The following is a 14,541-nucleotide window of genomic DNA, read 5'->3' on the forward strand; positions in this document are numbered from 1 at the left end:
TGGCGGCGGGTTGGTGGGGGTCAAGTGAGACATGGCGGGTGGATCCGGCGGCGCGCATCTCCTTGATCAGGTTTGCATCGGTACAACTACTACATGCCAAATGCGTGGATCGCGTCGGCTGAGCACGGCGGTTAGCCCCCCGCCCCGGCGTGCAACCTACCGTGCGTGCGCAGCGCTGCCATCTCGCCCGGCGGGCGGCGGCTCCCGTCCTCGCGCCAGCCGGCGAGGCCCTCATACCGCAGCGGCGGGGGCGGCGGCGCCGCACACCGGGGCTGGGCGACTGCCTCGTGCGCGCGCCACGTCCCCCCCTCGTTGGCGAGGAGCACCGAGTTGCGCGACCTGTGCTTGTTAGCGTGGCCACGCGCCGACCCACTCCATCGCCACGTCGTGGTCGTGAAAGTTCCACGGGCTGAGGAGGAGGTAGCTCGTCGCGACGTTGGTCAGCGTGTTGGGCGCGTCCTCGGCCCGCGGGATGTGGTGCGTGCCGAGGTTGGCCCAGACGACCAGGTCTGCCTGGTGCAGCGACTCGTTGTTGAAGAACTGGCGTTAGCTGGCAGAGTGGGGTTGGCGCACCTTGTAGAAGTTGACGGGCGGCGCGCCGGGCAGGTTGCCGTTCCACATGCTGCTGCTGCTCGGCTCGTCGTCGCTCTGCCTGCTGACGGCGAGGTGGTGCTTTGCCCAATTCACGCTGTGCTCCGTGCGCTTAGCGTGCACGTTCGCGAGGCGGCAGAGCGGGCCGGGATGGAGCTGGTATCCCCGCGGGTTGCCCCACGCGTTGTGCGCGTCCTCGTTGGTGACGACGTACGCGCCCTCCATGTTGGGAGGGAACTCGAGCACGCTCTCCTCGGCGACGCGCTGCCGCACGAGCTTGCTCTGCACCACCGGCCCCCAGCCGTCGACGCCGAACCACGCGTCGTCGCGCTCCTCGCTCTCGAGGCGCACCCGCATAAAGCTGTTGTTCACCCCCGCGACGTCAAAGTCAATCTTGTAGTTGATGACATGGTCGTGCAGGCTGCCCATGTTGCCCTCGCGTATCTGGTGCCCGTACGCTCCCTGCGCCGCGTCCCAGCTCCCGCTCTGTAAGTATCCCGACGCGCTGACCCGGATCTCGAGGCTGCCGTCCAGCTGGAACGTGTAGTCGAAGATGTAGTCGTAGTTCCCCACCGTCGAGATGGAGCGCACGACCAGCTCGTAGCCCTTGACGGCGCCGAACTCGGCCTCGCCCCGCCCCGTGTGGCGCGAGAGGGGCCGCTCAGCAACCCGCTCGTACACGCATATCGCGTTGCGCCGCAGCGTCGACCCGCCCTCGTGCACCGTCGCGTTGAGCAACGTCGCGTGCTCGGGGCAGTCGTACCCCGCCATCACTTCGCGCACGTTGCCGCCCATGCCGAAGGCGCGGTCGAGCCACACCGTCGACGCCTGGTGCGGGTCGCTGCCAGAGTACTGCGCCATGGCCTCCTGCGGCGCCAGCTCGTAGATGACGCGCTCGCCCCGGAAGCGCAGGTCCCACAGGTGCAGGCCCATGTCGCGCTCGAAGCCGAGGTAGAACGCCCAGCCCATCCACGTGATGTAGTCCTGCGCTGTGTCGACGCGGTACCGCCGCCCGTCGGGGAGCACTTGCCTCGGGCCGGCCCGGTCGTCGAGGTCGCGCGGCTTGCCCCGCACGCGGCGCGAAGCCCAGTCGGACGCGTCCCACTCGCCGCGGCGGAGCTCGCCGGCGTCGTACGCGGCCCGCAGGGCCCCGTAGCTCCGGTACAGCTTGCCGGCCGTGACGAACGCCATGGCGTGGTACAGGCTCGCGTCGGTACCGCTCATGTCGACGAGGGCGTAGAAGTCGACGCTGCGGATCCAGCTGCCGGGCGCGTTGTGCTTGAGCTGTATCCACGTGCGGCGCCAGGCCCCGTCGTAAGACAGCGGCATCTGCGCCGAGATGGTCAGCGAGCCGTCAAACGCGCTCATGTTGAAGAGGGTGCGCGTGATGTCGTCGATCGGGCTCATGATGCGGGTTATCATCTCGGTCAGCACGGGGAACTTGAAGGTCGAGCGCGCGTTGAGCGGCACGCCGGCGTGGTATATCGCGCTGGGGTGAGCGAGGCGCGCACACGACTCACGTGTTCGGCACGATCCTCGTGTGGGGGGACAGGGGCAGCGGACCAACGAGGTAGTCGACGACCTTCTCCGCCGGCCCGTGGTTGATCACGGCCTGGCGTCAGCGCCGGCGTCCCCGCGGCCAACGTACCCTGGCGTACCGCGCCGGCAGCTCCCCTCCAGCGAGGTAGGCCAGCGCGTCGGCCTTGCGCGGGTGGTAGGCCTCGACGAGGTGGATGAAGTTGTCCGAGTCGGCGGCGGCGTCGGCGTCGGTGAGGTTGAGGCCGCGCGCCGGGTCGTGCAGCCACGCGCGGAGGGCGACGGCGTCGCCGAGGTCGAGGTTACGCCAGATGTCTAGGCTCAGCGCCGTCCCGCGCGCGACTTACTCTTGCGCGGCGCGGTGATGCTCGGCTCGTCCCACGCGGCGCAGATGGGCGGCTGGGGCGCGTCGGGCGCCGAGGAGGACCGGTAGGCCCACCCCGCGAGCGCGAGGATCGCGAGCGCGCCGGCGGCGAGCGCCGTGGCCCAGCGCCTGCGGGCTGGCGGGTGGGGCGAGCGGGCATAGCCCTCCCCCTTGAGCAGCGGCTCTTCGGCCTCGTTCATGCTGTGAGTGAGATGGTTGCAGAAGCGTGGAAAGGGGGGGTCGATATCGCGCATCTCGCTCGGCCGATGACGTCTTGGGGCGTCGGCCATTGCCGAGTGGGTGCCGAGGCACAACCTCGGCTCGGCGTGCCCCTCTCTACATCCCCAGTCTTCGATGTAGCGGCGCAAACCGAGGCATGCACGCGACCGCAGACCCGCCCGCCTCTCAGCGATAGGCATGCCCCGCGCGCGATAAGGCCTATCGCACCGCCTATCGCCCAGTCTCGCCCAGTAGCCCGGCGCTAGATCAAGACCCCGAGACGACCTCATACCCCGCCAGCGAGCGTCGCACTGCCCCCCAAAGTCGTGGGCAGCTAGAACAACTCTGCTCGGCCTCAGCTGTGCGGACTGGGCCGTGGCTGCGGGCTGGTTTGCCGGCCCATTCCCCGCCGCCGAAGCTCTTAAGCTCGCGGGGGGCATCTATCCCGGGCAGCCCCCCCCCCCCACCGCAGTAGCAGGCTACGCGCACCCCCAATCGTCTGGCACGAACGAACGCCCACCCGCGACATCGCAATGAAGCTCCTCCTCCTCGCTCTCGCCCTCGCCGGCGCCACGCAGGCCGCTGGCGCCCCGATCGGACGGCGCGCCGACGCCCCCGCCACCCCCGCCCCCATCATGTGGCCCGCCTTCGTGGGCCCGGTGCACTTCGTCCCGGCGCAGGACGGCCTCTCTGCCCCGGAGGCCGGGAAGGCCATCGACAAGAACGGCGGGCACGGGCGACACGGGCACAAGGGCAAGCACCACCGCCGCGACTGAGCGGACTGCCCGACGACCGTCCACTTGTAGCTGCTGGCAGCATGCACGTCGGAGAATCTCTGAGCACGGGCTCCACCCCCCCCCCCCCCTCGCGCATCAGCTCGGGCCGGGGAGTAACTTGCTGGCTCGGTGGCGGCCCGGGCCAGATGTGGCGGCGCACAGCCCGCACCACTGACCTCTTTGAGTGCAGCCGTCAACGAGCAAGGATGATGGGGCAGCGAGCTCACCATCTCACTCACTACGCTCTGTCCACCACGCTCACCCCCCCACCACGCTCGTTACCCACCCTCCTTAGCATGCGGCTGTACCTCCTCGCGCTCGCGCTCGCCCTCCTCGCGACCGTCCTCGCCGCGCCCGCACAGGCGCGCTTCTCCCCCCCACTCCCCGCCTTTTCCCGTCGCCCCCTCCCGGTAGAAGCGTACGAGCCCGACCTCGTGTCGGCGACATGGGCGCCGAACACGCGCTTCGGGCCACACGCCGTCGTGTGGCACGGCGCCCGGCAGTACGTCGCGCGGCGCGAGCATATCAGCGATCTCGAGGTTAGTGTCGCGCAGGGAGCCGCTGACGCCAGTTCGACCTCCGCCTGTGGGCCGAGAAGCCGAGCGACGAGGTGGAGGAGGAGGCGTTCGTCCGCCCGCTGAGGGGTGTTGCTGCCCCTCGCCAGCTCGTGATGGCCGATGATCGCGAAGAGGAGCTCCTCGCCGACCCAGCCGCCGCGCGTGACGCCAAGCACGCTGCCCCGCCCCGCGCCGGCTGGGCCGACTGGCACACGCTGCGCCGGTGGTTCGTGTACCGTCGCGGTGTGGTCTCGGGGTAGCGCCGAGAGACAAGATGCCACACCAGCACTTATAATACGGCGGCTATGCACTGGACAATTTGGCGGGAGCGGCGCCGTGCTGGCGCCAGTGACCGACGGAAGGCGGCCGGGCCGGCGTGCGACGCATTCCGTAGGCGACGACGCGAGCGAGCAGTGGCACTAGTCACTTTGAGACATATCCCAGGCCGCTCGCCGCTCGCTTGCCAAGTCCTGCCACACGCGATGCACGCTGCCCATCGCGAAACTGGCGTCTTGGCATCTTGGCACAAAGTGTCCAAACACCGCGCCGAGCACGTTGCAGCAAACGTTGCGCATTTGCGTCGCACGGACAAACCGCCGCCGCAGCCCGCACAGAGACTGTACCAGGCTGGTGGGACACTCCCCGCGTTCCGCGGGCCTGCTTCCTTCTGCCGGCGCGCTGGCAGCACGCTGAGCGTGATAAGGCTGCGTCACACAGACCCACATTCCGCCAGTGCAGTGGGCCGGCTGACAAGCGCACTGGTGGCACTTGGCACGTTTGTCCCGCCCGCCTCGCGACGACGAGCTCGCGACAACGAGCACGCACTCGCGATCATGATATGTAGCTGCCGCGTCGCCCAACTCACCCCGTAGCACAATGTTCCTCTTACCTCTCCTCGTCGTCGCGGCGCAGGCGGCGGCAGCGCCAGCCCGGCGCGCATACACCGACCTCAAGCCGCTGCCCTCTACCACGGCCGAGCCGGAGCCGACCCACTCGGACGCGCACGCCCTGTCCGACAAGAACATCGAGACGTACACCATCATCGCGTGCAGCGTCGTGAGTGGCCCCGTGAGGGCTCAGCTAACGCCCAGGCCGGCGGCCTGCTCATCGTCCTCGCAATCGCGCTGTGCTTCGTCTACCGCTACTACCACCCGCAGCACCTGCGCGCGCGGGCGCCCTACGCCTCCCACCAGCCGCGGGAGAGCGACGCCGACAAGGCGAGCGTCAAGAGCGGCGTCACCGAGCCGCTGTCGGCGCCTGTCGCTCGTGAGTCGGCCGGGGGGAGGACAAGGGGGCAGGGGGCTGGGGGGAGCGGCAGCGCCAGCGCAAACGCACACGCTTACCCGCCCCGAGACGACAACACCGACTACAGCGCCTACCACACCGACTATGCCGGGTACTATGCCCACGTCGACGGCCCCGGGCACGACAGCGTCACCCCGCCGCCCAAGGTCCGCCGCGTGCTCGGCATCGAGCCGTGGAAGCCGTAGCTGGGTATTGTGGGTAGGGAGGGATATGGAGGGGTTAGGAAGGGCGCGGCGACCAGTTGGTTATGCCATCGCTGTGGGTTAGATTGCGCTAGCTTCTGGCTAGTAGAGTTGTATAAAGAGTCACGTAGCATCAGTGCTGGGACGATGGAGAGGGTGCCGAGATCTCATGGAACGAGTGGCGTCGAGATCGAGATTGCGAGTCCCGCCGCCACCGCCGCCACCGGCCACACTGTCGCCCTGAGCACCGGCGCCCTGGCCCCGCGCTCGCACCCTCGCACCCTCGCATCTCCTCTCTCCGAGGGCAAAAAGCTACGATCTCGCGCTCGCTTGCTGCTTCAGGTCCGACTGGGAATCGAACCCAGATTACAAGAATCAGAATCTTGTGTACTAACCGTTATACGATCAGACCGTGTCCCCGGGGTGACTCGATTGGATATGAGCCGAGACGCAGGGGCCGCGGCCGGGCCGAGCGACTGATACGGCAGGGCACGCTCGCCGCTGTATGCTCTACGCCGCGTTGCACCTGTTCCGACGATAAACCCATGCGCGTCGCGTCTCCTGGCGACGAAGAGGGGCAGGTGGATGACGATGACGTCGAAGCCGACGAGGCATCGCCACTTTAGTGAGACATTGAGACATTGTTTCAGTTGATCCTCGTTCATGTGCGTTTGAACACGTCCACGTGATGGATATGCAGCGGCGAGGTGTGGAGCGGCAGCCGGAGCTGTGAGCTGCAGCTGCGAGCTACTGCGAGGTGGCCATGCCAATGGTGCGCCGACGCGACACCGACCCCGGCGACGACACAGCATGACGCCGACGCCGCCGCCGTCACGGTGGAGCGAGGGGAGTGAGCCGTCACGCCGAAGCCGTTCTGCGCCGCACGCACACTGATCCACACCGATCAGCAGGAGCGTGCGTGTGTTCTTGCGCCGGCGCCGCCACGCCGCTTCTGCCAACAAAACATCCTTTGAACCCCAGCACGATCGCTCAACGTTTGCTGCGCTCGTGGTGCGACGCACATCGAGCAAGCACAACATGCTGCGCTGCTCGCACCCTCCTCGTCCTCGTCTGACGCGCCCAACGACGAGGGCGAGCATGCACCGCCCCGCACCCCGCTGGACAATACTTAACCCCCCGCCGCCGCCGCGTCGCTATCTCATCACCTCTCCACCTCCCTCAGTCACTTCTCCTCAGCAGTACTGGCTACTGTCCCCTTCCCACCGCTACACTCCTTAGTTTCCTATCAAGTTTACACCATGACCCCCGCGCACACCCTCGCCCTCCTCGCCGCGCTCGCGCTCTCGGCGGCCGCCCCGCACCACCTCGAGGCGCGTCAGGACGCGTCTGTCACGCAGGCGATCACTGCCGCGCCGTACGCCAGCGACGACGCGTGGGCGCAGTACGAGGCCGCGGCCGCCAACAGCACCAGCGCTGGCGCTGGCTATGAGGGTTCGGTCAACTCGACCTCGGCTGGCGACTACGGCACCCTCCCGTGGTGCGACGACGACGACGAGGGGAGCGCCGGCTCGAACTCGACCGACGACGACTGCGACGACGACGAGCCCGAGTACGAGGACTGCGAGGAGGACGCCGGCGGCAACTACACGGCTCCCCTTCTCCCCAGCCCCACCCCCAACGCCACGGTCAAGACGCCCGACTACGCCAACGTCAACTGGACTGCGTTTGCCGCGCTCGACTTTGCCTCGATCGACTGGGCCACGTTCGACTGGGCCAGCGTGTACAACACTGGCACTCTCGGCACCCGCAGCGTCCACATTAAGAAGCACAACGGCGGCGCCCATGGCAGCGACTACGGCAACGTGACTGCCCCGGCGTACGGCAATGCCACGGGTGCTCCCGGCGGTCATGGCCACGGCAAGGGCAAGGGCAAGAGCCGCACCGGCCGCAAGGGCAACAAGACCAGCAAGGGCAACAAGACCAGCAAGGGCGACAAGTGTAAGTGAGACCCACCGACCCCGCTGACATCACAGCCAAGCACCCGAAGCAGAACTCGCACTGCGCCGGCCAGAACGCCACGTCCCCGCTCCCAGTCAGCGCTGGTGCCGCTTCGGCCGCCGCGTCGGGCTCGTCGGCGCCCTCGTCGCAGCCAGCTCTTGGCATCGCGTCGTCGAGCGAGCCAGCCGCCTCCGGTGCCTCTGCCCCCGCCTCGGCCTCGGTCTCAGAGTCCGCCGCGGCCGCCCCCAGCGCCAGCCCCACCCCCGGTGCCTACTATGCGTGAGAGCGGGCCCAGGCTGCGCTCCCAGCTGCGCACTGCACTGCGCACCGTCTCCAGGCGGGGTGAGCTTGTCCCCCGCACGACTCTGCAACCTTCGTAACTCGTTCCCGTCTGGCACGGAAGCGCCATGCATCAGTCTTCTGTTCATTATACCGTGCCTGCCGAGCGAATCCCGTTTACGACATACACGACTGGGGCTGGACAATGACGCAGGCGACGAGCTCAACTTACGCGATAATCTGCGGTTTCAAGCTCCCGCCCGCGTGGCTGATTATGAAACTGGCTCAATCTGGCTCGAACAGGCTCGAAACGGCTGCGCGGGGGGTGCTGCGATGTGCTCCTCATTCCAGTGGTAAGGTCATCCGCCGTTCCCGCTCGCTCCAGCCGTCGTGCACGTTTCTCACTGACGGCCGGCTGCGGCTGCGCTGCTCGTAAGTTACGCTGTGACCGACAATCACCTACTCGATATGTCAAGTGCGGCCGTCGCCCCGTCGCCCCGCCGCCCCGCAGCCGCCGACATGGTCGTTTAGAGCCCGCTGCCGAGAGGCCTGCGCACGGGAGGGTGGTGTGGCTAACGGAGATCTTGGCCCAGTCATCATCGACGACTGCGGCATGCTCGTGGCGACCTCTGGGCACGGTATAAAAGCTGGCCTTGTTCTCACGTCTCTGACCCAGCCCAAGCCCAAGCCACAATGAAGCTGCAGACCACGCTCGCGCTCGTCACCCTCCTGGCCGTCAACGCCGCCCCCCTCCCGCAAGAGGGCGAGGGCGACGCCGCCGCCGCCGGCGGCAGTGCCCCTCCTCCCCCCGTCGTCAAGACCGTAACCTACACTTACACCCGCCCGACGTGGGTGCGCCCGTCCTTCAGCCCCCCTCCGCCGCCCGTGACCTCGGTCTACACGACCACGTTCCGCGAGTGCAACTGGGCGCAAAACAAGGTCGACGACAAGACGACCGAGCACAAGTGGGTGTGCAAGGACGTCGTGCGGCCGCACACTGTCGTCGTCGGCGGGTGGGGGTGGGGCGGGTGGGGCGGGTGGTGGCCGTGGTCGTGGCACACGAAGAGTAGCGCGCCTAAGCCCGCCCCGACCCCCGCCGCCGACGCGCCGAAGGACGCCCCGCCCGCCGCTGTGACTAGCAGCGCCCCGGCGGACGTCGGCGGTGAGGGCAACAGCGGCGAGGACGGCGCCGACGGGGCCGACGCGGCGCAGGAGCCCGCCGCGGCTGAGGCGAGCCCGTCGCCCGCTGAGGCGTCGTCCACCGCGGCGGCGGAAGCGTCGTCCACGCCCGCTGCTGAGCCAGCTGCCGACCCGGCCGCGGACCCCAGCAACGCCGGTGACAACAACGGCAACAGCGGCGACAACAGCGGCGACAACAGCGCCGACAACAGCGCCGACAACAGCGCCGACAACAGCGCCGACAACAGCGCCGACAACAGCAGCTCGGGCAGCGACTCCGCCCCCGACCCGGCCGCCGACCCCAGCAGCAGCGGTGACAACGCCGCGTCCTCCGACTCGTCGTCGTCGGGCGACGCTCCCGACCCGGCGGCCGACCCGTCCGCCTAAGCGCCGAAACAATAGAAGGACAGTCCGTAGCCCCCGTAGTCGATGTACACGCTCGTTGTTGCCCAAAGTACATGCTTACAAGTCCTCCCTGTCGCCTAGCCCCCGACCCAGAACCCGCCGTTTCCCAGCCACTCGGCCCACGCGCTCGCCTGCGCGCGCACCCCGCCGTCCCGCCGCGCGGTACTCATAACCCGCGCGACGGCCGCGAAGCGCGCCCCGTCGGCGGCGTGCTCGAGCGCGCGGGCCGCCTGCGCGCGCGGCAGCCCAGCCGAGAGATGCAGGATGTGCAGCTGGAGCTCGCGGGGGAGGCGGGTGATGTGCGCTGGCGCCGCGGCGCCTCCCGGCCTGCCCCTCAATACGACACGCGCCGCGACGAGCAGGCGGAGCACCTCGCGCCGCAGCGCCTCGGTGCCCTCGGCATTGTCCTCGAGGTAGCGCACAAAGTTTGTGCGCGTTATGCGTGCGCCGAGCCGGCTCCCGACGTGGCACAGGCACGGCCCGGGCCAGAGGAAGCGCGGGACGTGCCGGTCCTCATGGCACACGCGGCGGAGCGCGCCGTTGGCCTCGCGCAGGCCCCGCACATCGTGCTGCAGGAGCGAGCTGAACGCGTACCCCTCGAGCGCGAGGTACTCTATGCTCTGTGCGGGTGGGGTCATGAGGAACGAGTGCAGCCCGAACACGGCCGCGAGGGAGAGGTTGACGTGCAGCTGGAGCACGCGCGTATCGAGGGGCAGGTGGGCGAGCAGGGCCGAGAGCAGCGCGTCGGCCGGCTCGGGAGGGGCCTGGCTGTACACCTTGAGGCTGGCGACGCGGCAGCTACGCAGGGCGGCGAGGACGGGTGTGAGTTCGCCTGGCTGGGCTGTCAGCGGCCGCCAGTAGCGGGGCTCACGCTCGTCCAGTCGATGGCCGCCTCGACGCTCGCCCGCGCCGGCACCCAGTTCGACGATCGGTCCCAAATGTGCCCTGTGTCGCCGAGCGCGTCCCACAGCGGCGCGAGGTCGTCGTCCTCGCCTGCTGGGGGGAGCCCGCGCCCCGCCCACTCGAGCCCGCGGATCGGCGCCGTCACCGAGAGGTAGAGGTGGTACACTGGGGCGTGAGCGCCTGCTCCAGCCCGCTGGGCGCGGCCGCGGCCATGGTCACGGCCGCGCCACCACACCTACCGTGCGTGGACGACGCGCTGTCCCCGTCGCTGTCGCTGTCGTCGGCGCTGGCCATTGTGTCATTCTCTGCGAGATGGTTGACGAGTTGAGGGTTTGCGTGCCGCCGCGATCAATCCCCATCCAAAGGAAAGCCAAGGTCTCGCTTAGCTGGCTGGCTGGCCAACCTCCACTTTGCCCACCAACCCACTCGCCTTGGCAGATACAATACATATAGCACAACATGCACAACAATACACACTCTAGGCCTACTTTGGCGCGCCTCCCTCCCACCAGAACCCGCCGTTCGCAAGCCACTCGTCGCGTGCAGATTCCAGCTTGCGCGGGCCCTCGGCCGCCGCCTCGGTGAAAATCCGCGCCATCGTGCCCAGCGAGTCGCGGTCGCTCGCGTGCTTGTTGATCTTGAAGAACTGCGCCTCGGAGAGCGTAGGCTCGGGGCTGTGCGACGCAAACCATGCAATGTTCTGCAGCACCTCGACCGGGAGGTCCATGATCGGGCAGTGGGACGATGCCGGCCGCGCGTGGTACAGGATGCGCGCGGTCACGAGCGACGACAGCGCGCCGCGGCGCACCTTTTCTGTCAGGTGCTTGTTGCGGTCGAGCACCTCGTTGAAAGCCCGCGTCTGCCGCGCGACCATGCAGTGCTCCTGCTTGCGGAAGAGGCGCTGCGCACACGTGCAGTTGACGGGCGGGTAGTCTTCGAAGCCGCACGAGCGGTCGCACACCACCTTGAGTGTCACGTTGCCTTCGCGCAGCGCCTGGATAATGGCGCTGCCGTGCGCTAGTGGCGAGCGGTTGGCCGTCGGCACGATGAGGTACTCGAGCCCGTGGGAGCGTGGCGAGCGCAGAAAGTCGACCAGGTGGGGGACCACCTCGTATGGGATGTAGTGGCCCGTGAAGTCGAGCACGCGGAGTTGTGGCACTGCAAGCCGGTCGAACAGCGACTCGAGGGCCCGTCTGGACGGGTTGATAAGGATGCGGTCGATGCGCGATGCGTTGAGCCGCTCCATGATAACTTCAAAGTCATCGACCTGGGGGTTAGCGACGCTCGCAAGCTAGCCACTCACGCTGCTCCATCCCGCCGTGAAGATGCGGATGGGCGGGCCGGGGTGCCAGAACTCCTTCTCGCCCTCGTCGGCGAGCAGGCGTGCAGACTCGAGCGCGAGCAGCTTGAGCGGCGCGACGGGGTCGGGGTCGCGTTGTGGCTCCTTGCCTACGCCGCGCTTGCTCCACTGAAATTTGTCGGTCTGGCGCGTTAGGCACAGGTTGAAACAGTCCTCTGGTGGCATTAGCCTTGGTGATGATCTGATCACTCACGCTGACACCGGACTGGGATCGGGCCTCTTGTGGCAGCCATGGTCGTGTGCGGGGGTTGGGTCGGTCTAGAATGGATCAGGTTGGGGGGTGTTCTGTGTATGCGCTTGACGTCTGCCTCGCATTCTTGACTTTATTGCTTGCTCCAACCCACCTTAATTGAACCCCCGGAGTCGTTGCGACCGAGCGACGTCACACCGAGAGGAGCGCGCACGATAAGGTGCCAACAGGCGCCATTCACGGCCAACGCGCGGAACGGCCCGAGTCGCGCGAATCGGCGTCTGGATACCCCGATCACACGTATCCCTCGCACTGCATACTCTGCCTACTCTCCCTCCTCGTGCGCATGCCATGCACGATTGTGCTGCCTTGCGTATCGTGTCGACTCGATGCACTGACCTCGACTCGACGACCGGCCGCAGCGGTCAGTCCGACGGCATTGCAATGCGAGGGGGGACACGTTTGGAAAGTGAGTGGAGCACGCGCCACAGGGCCCAAGCGAAGTCGCAGCTCCACCAAGCCCACCAAGATAAGCCGTCAGCACCGCGCAGGACCTAGACCGGCCGAGCACGCGACGCAGGTCAGCTGCCAGCCGCGAGATTGTCCGTCAGAAAACAGTGCTGGGTGACGTCAGGGTAATCGCCGGCGGCGGCCGGAGGGACCAAACAAAGGTGGATGGTGATCGTCCGTCGCGCCCGGTCGCGCCTGGCGCGCCTGGTCACCCCCCCAGGCTCACACGTGGAGGGCGTTGGGAGGCGCCGTGGACTTTGAACGGGCGATGCATGCTACTACTTCACAATGCGAACTAAGCAGTGTCAATCAACGTGCACCACTCGAACGGAGCAACTCACTGGTTGTTTGGCCGTGTTTCGTGCGACTTCTCCTTGAATGCCTCCACATTTGTCTCTTGTCCCTACTGTGAGTCGCCGCCGGCAAGCTTGCGCCTCTTGGCCTGGTGAGTCTCGGCCGGGGGAACACCGCGGTCCCACCAGAGCTTGCCGTTGTGCATCCACTCGTCCATGGTCACCGCGAATTCCGGACTGTGGCCATCATACCCCGGGGTCGCCCGCGACTGGGACCGGAACGCGTCGCGGTCACGGACACAGTTGAGGAGACCGCGCCACTGCTCGGGCGTGAGGTCATCGGGCGCGGCCGTGGTGAGCTCAAGGATGCGCTCGATGATTTCGGCGGGGAGTTTGGTCAGGAGGCTGTCGGATGGCTGTGCGACCTTGGGTGGCGCTCGGGTCGCCACCCACTGTCGATCATCCCACAGCCCGGCGGACCAACGCCAGTTCCACTTCCACTGCATCGCCACCTTCTTGTTGGTAGCGTAAAGGAGAACACGCGCCGGAACCAGGACGTCGGCCACCACCTTCTGGACGCGACCGTGGAGCTTCTTGTTCCTCTCCAAGACCTGATCGAGGCGACGAACAATCCGAGTGCGGCCCTGCGAGTGGTTGATCGTCTTCCAACAGCGGCAGTTGTCGCCGTGCGCCGGAATCGTTTTGTGGCTCCGCGGCCATGAGTAGACAGTGCGGTCGATGGGGTGCTTGTCATCGAGGAACTCGCAAAAGACGGTGAGCGAGGTGTTTGAGGCTTCAAGCGCCTCGACGACCTCTTGGAGGTAGTGCCCGGGGATGTACGAGGCACGGCCATTGCCTCCGTCCGTCTGGATCACATGGAGGCCGTTGGAGCGCTGGCTGCGGAGGAAGTCCACCAGCGCCCACTTGTCGAGATCACCGCGCACACGAATGGTGTGCGCGCCTGGAGGGTGGCCCCCAACGGTGAACTCTTCAAGCCAGTACCGGAGTAGAGCTGTGTTGCGGTCGGACAGGTGCGACCGGTATCGAGGAACGTGGCGCGAGACTTGGATTGTGAATGCCTTGATCAGCTGCCGGTCGAGGAAGTCTGGAAAAGTGTTGATGAAGTCTCTCTATGGACGTCAGTCGAATCAAGGCAGAGATCACGTACCTCCTTCAAGTTGTGGGACACCTCGAATACCTCGCGGCCATGCACAGACTTGGCCTCCTCGAGTCCAAACGTACTGCCATCGGAGAACGACACAATGTTGTCTTCCTCCTTGACGAATTCCTGGGGTGGCCAGAGCAGCTTGACGTTGGAGTACTCTATGGTGAGCTTGACGGCGACTGGGGCGTGAGCGTCATGTACACCAGCGGTGCTCACTCTTGCCGAGTATCGACGTGTCCTGCCGCAGCATGGTGAAAGGAATGCTTGTGTCTAGCTGGCGCTGGGTGGAGGGAGCGCGATGTACGTGGGTGAGGTGAGGGAAGGTGGATGACCTGAGGCAAGGTGATGAGGTGAGTAGCGGTGAGTGGAGGACTCGAGTGAGCCACAGAGAGAGCAGAGAGGACGACGATCTTGATGATGACGAGAAAGAGAGTCGAGGAGGTATGTAGAAGACGTTGTCACTCTGGAACGGTGGTGGCGACGACGAGCTTGATCGTGATGGTGAATGGAGAGGAAGAGGAAGAGGGAGGCGAAGGGAAGGCGAGATGATGCCTGCCTGCCTGCCCTCGCGCCAGTCTGGCCGTGGTCAAAGACGGCGCAGGAGAGCTGCCCGCGGGAGCATAAGGAAGACGAGGAAGGTGGAGGAAGACGAGGAAGACGACGAAGACAGGACGACGGCGCGTCGCGTCAACTCGCCAAATGACATCACACTGATCACCGACAAAAACAAATCACTCGCCCCGCTTGCTCTTTCCCCCATTCCTCTTC

The 14,541-nt window shown here is 66.8% G+C and overlaps 9 protein-coding genes and 1 non-coding gene across 10 annotated transcripts; 5 read left to right on the plus strand and 5 right to left on the minus strand.

Moving 5' to 3' along the window:
* Nucleotides 1–89: 89 nt before the first annotated feature.
* Q8F55_002959 (uncharacterized protein) lies at nucleotides 90–2,691 on the minus strand (the record flags this gene model as incomplete). Its single annotated transcript, XM_069351524.1, has 7 exons — nucleotides 90–118; nucleotides 161–339; nucleotides 374–540; nucleotides 574–2,080; nucleotides 2,112–2,203; nucleotides 2,240–2,442; nucleotides 2,475–2,691. 7 exons carry the CDS (start codon nucleotides 2,689–2,691, stop codon nucleotides 90–92), a joined length of 2,394 nt encoding a protein of 797 aa, XP_069211910.1.
* A 552-nt stretch (nucleotides 2,692–3,243) lies between these two features.
* On the plus strand, nucleotides 3,244–3,486 carry Q8F55_002960 (uncharacterized protein; the record flags this gene model as incomplete). Its single annotated transcript, XM_069351525.1, has 1 exon — nucleotides 3,244–3,486. One exon carries the CDS (start codon nucleotides 3,244–3,246, stop codon nucleotides 3,484–3,486), a length of 243 nt encoding a protein of 80 aa, XP_069211911.1.
* A 296-nt stretch (nucleotides 3,487–3,782) lies between these two features.
* Q8F55_002961 (uncharacterized protein) lies at nucleotides 3,783–4,303 on the plus strand (the record flags this gene model as incomplete). Its single annotated transcript, XM_069351526.1, has 2 exons — nucleotides 3,783–4,025; nucleotides 4,058–4,303. 2 exons carry the CDS (start codon nucleotides 3,783–3,785, stop codon nucleotides 4,301–4,303), a joined length of 489 nt encoding a protein of 162 aa, XP_069211912.1.
* Nucleotides 4,304–4,919: 616 nt separating this feature from the next.
* On the plus strand, nucleotides 4,920–5,533 carry Q8F55_002962 (uncharacterized protein; the record flags this gene model as incomplete). The annotated part of the gene is made up of 3 exons (XM_069351527.1): nucleotides 4,920–5,099; nucleotides 5,135–5,309; nucleotides 5,397–5,533. 3 exons carry the CDS (start codon nucleotides 4,920–4,922, stop codon nucleotides 5,531–5,533), a joined length of 492 nt encoding a protein of 163 aa, XP_069211913.1.
* A 337-nt stretch (nucleotides 5,534–5,870) lies between these two features.
* Nucleotides 5,871–5,942, minus strand: Q8F55_002963. The gene has a single exon. It is a non-coding gene; the product is annotated as a tRNA-Gln (tRNA).
* An 847-nt stretch (nucleotides 5,943–6,789) lies between these two features.
* On the plus strand, nucleotides 6,790–7,772 carry Q8F55_002964 (uncharacterized protein; the record flags this gene model as incomplete). The annotated part of the gene is made up of 2 exons (XM_069351528.1): nucleotides 6,790–7,489; nucleotides 7,525–7,772. The coding sequence occupies 2 exons, from the start codon at nucleotides 6,790–6,792 to the stop codon at nucleotides 7,770–7,772; spliced, it is 948 nt and encodes a 315-aa protein (XP_069211914.1).
* Nucleotides 7,773–8,461: 689 nt separating this feature from the next.
* Nucleotides 8,462–9,334, plus strand: Q8F55_002965 (uncharacterized protein; the record flags this gene model as incomplete). The annotated part of the gene is made up of 1 exon (XM_069351529.1): nucleotides 8,462–9,334. The coding sequence occupies one exon, from the start codon at nucleotides 8,462–8,464 to the stop codon at nucleotides 9,332–9,334; it is 873 nt and encodes a 290-aa protein (XP_069211915.1).
* Nucleotides 9,335–9,429: 95 nt separating this feature from the next.
* On the minus strand, nucleotides 9,430–10,549 carry Q8F55_002966 (uncharacterized protein; the record flags this gene model as incomplete). The annotated part of the gene is made up of 3 exons (XM_069351530.1): nucleotides 9,430–10,188; nucleotides 10,224–10,420; nucleotides 10,495–10,549. 3 exons carry the CDS (start codon nucleotides 10,547–10,549, stop codon nucleotides 9,430–9,432), a joined length of 1,011 nt encoding a protein of 336 aa, XP_069211916.1.
* A 190-nt stretch (nucleotides 10,550–10,739) lies between these two features.
* Nucleotides 10,740–11,848, minus strand: Q8F55_002967 (uncharacterized protein; the record flags this gene model as incomplete). Its single annotated transcript, XM_069351531.1, has 3 exons — nucleotides 10,740–11,522; nucleotides 11,559–11,770; nucleotides 11,809–11,848. The coding sequence occupies 3 exons, from the start codon at nucleotides 11,846–11,848 to the stop codon at nucleotides 10,740–10,742; spliced, it is 1,035 nt and encodes a 344-aa protein (XP_069211917.1).
* An 870-nt stretch (nucleotides 11,849–12,718) lies between these two features.
* Nucleotides 12,719–14,023, minus strand: Q8F55_002968 (uncharacterized protein; the record flags this gene model as incomplete). The annotated part of the gene is made up of 3 exons (XM_069351532.1): nucleotides 12,719–13,738; nucleotides 13,777–13,952; nucleotides 13,990–14,023. 3 exons carry the CDS (start codon nucleotides 14,021–14,023, stop codon nucleotides 12,719–12,721), a joined length of 1,230 nt encoding a protein of 409 aa, XP_069211918.1.
* Between the last annotated feature and the right edge of the window lie 518 nt (nucleotides 14,024–14,541).

The sequence above is a fragment of the Vanrija albida genome (genome assembly GCF_041260175.1).
Source record: "Vanrija albida strain AlHP1 chromosome Unknown contig_2, whole genome shotgun sequence".
In the NCBI taxonomy this organism is placed as follows: Eukaryota; Fungi; Basidiomycota; class Tremellomycetes; order Trichosporonales; family Trichosporonaceae; genus Vanrija; species Vanrija albida.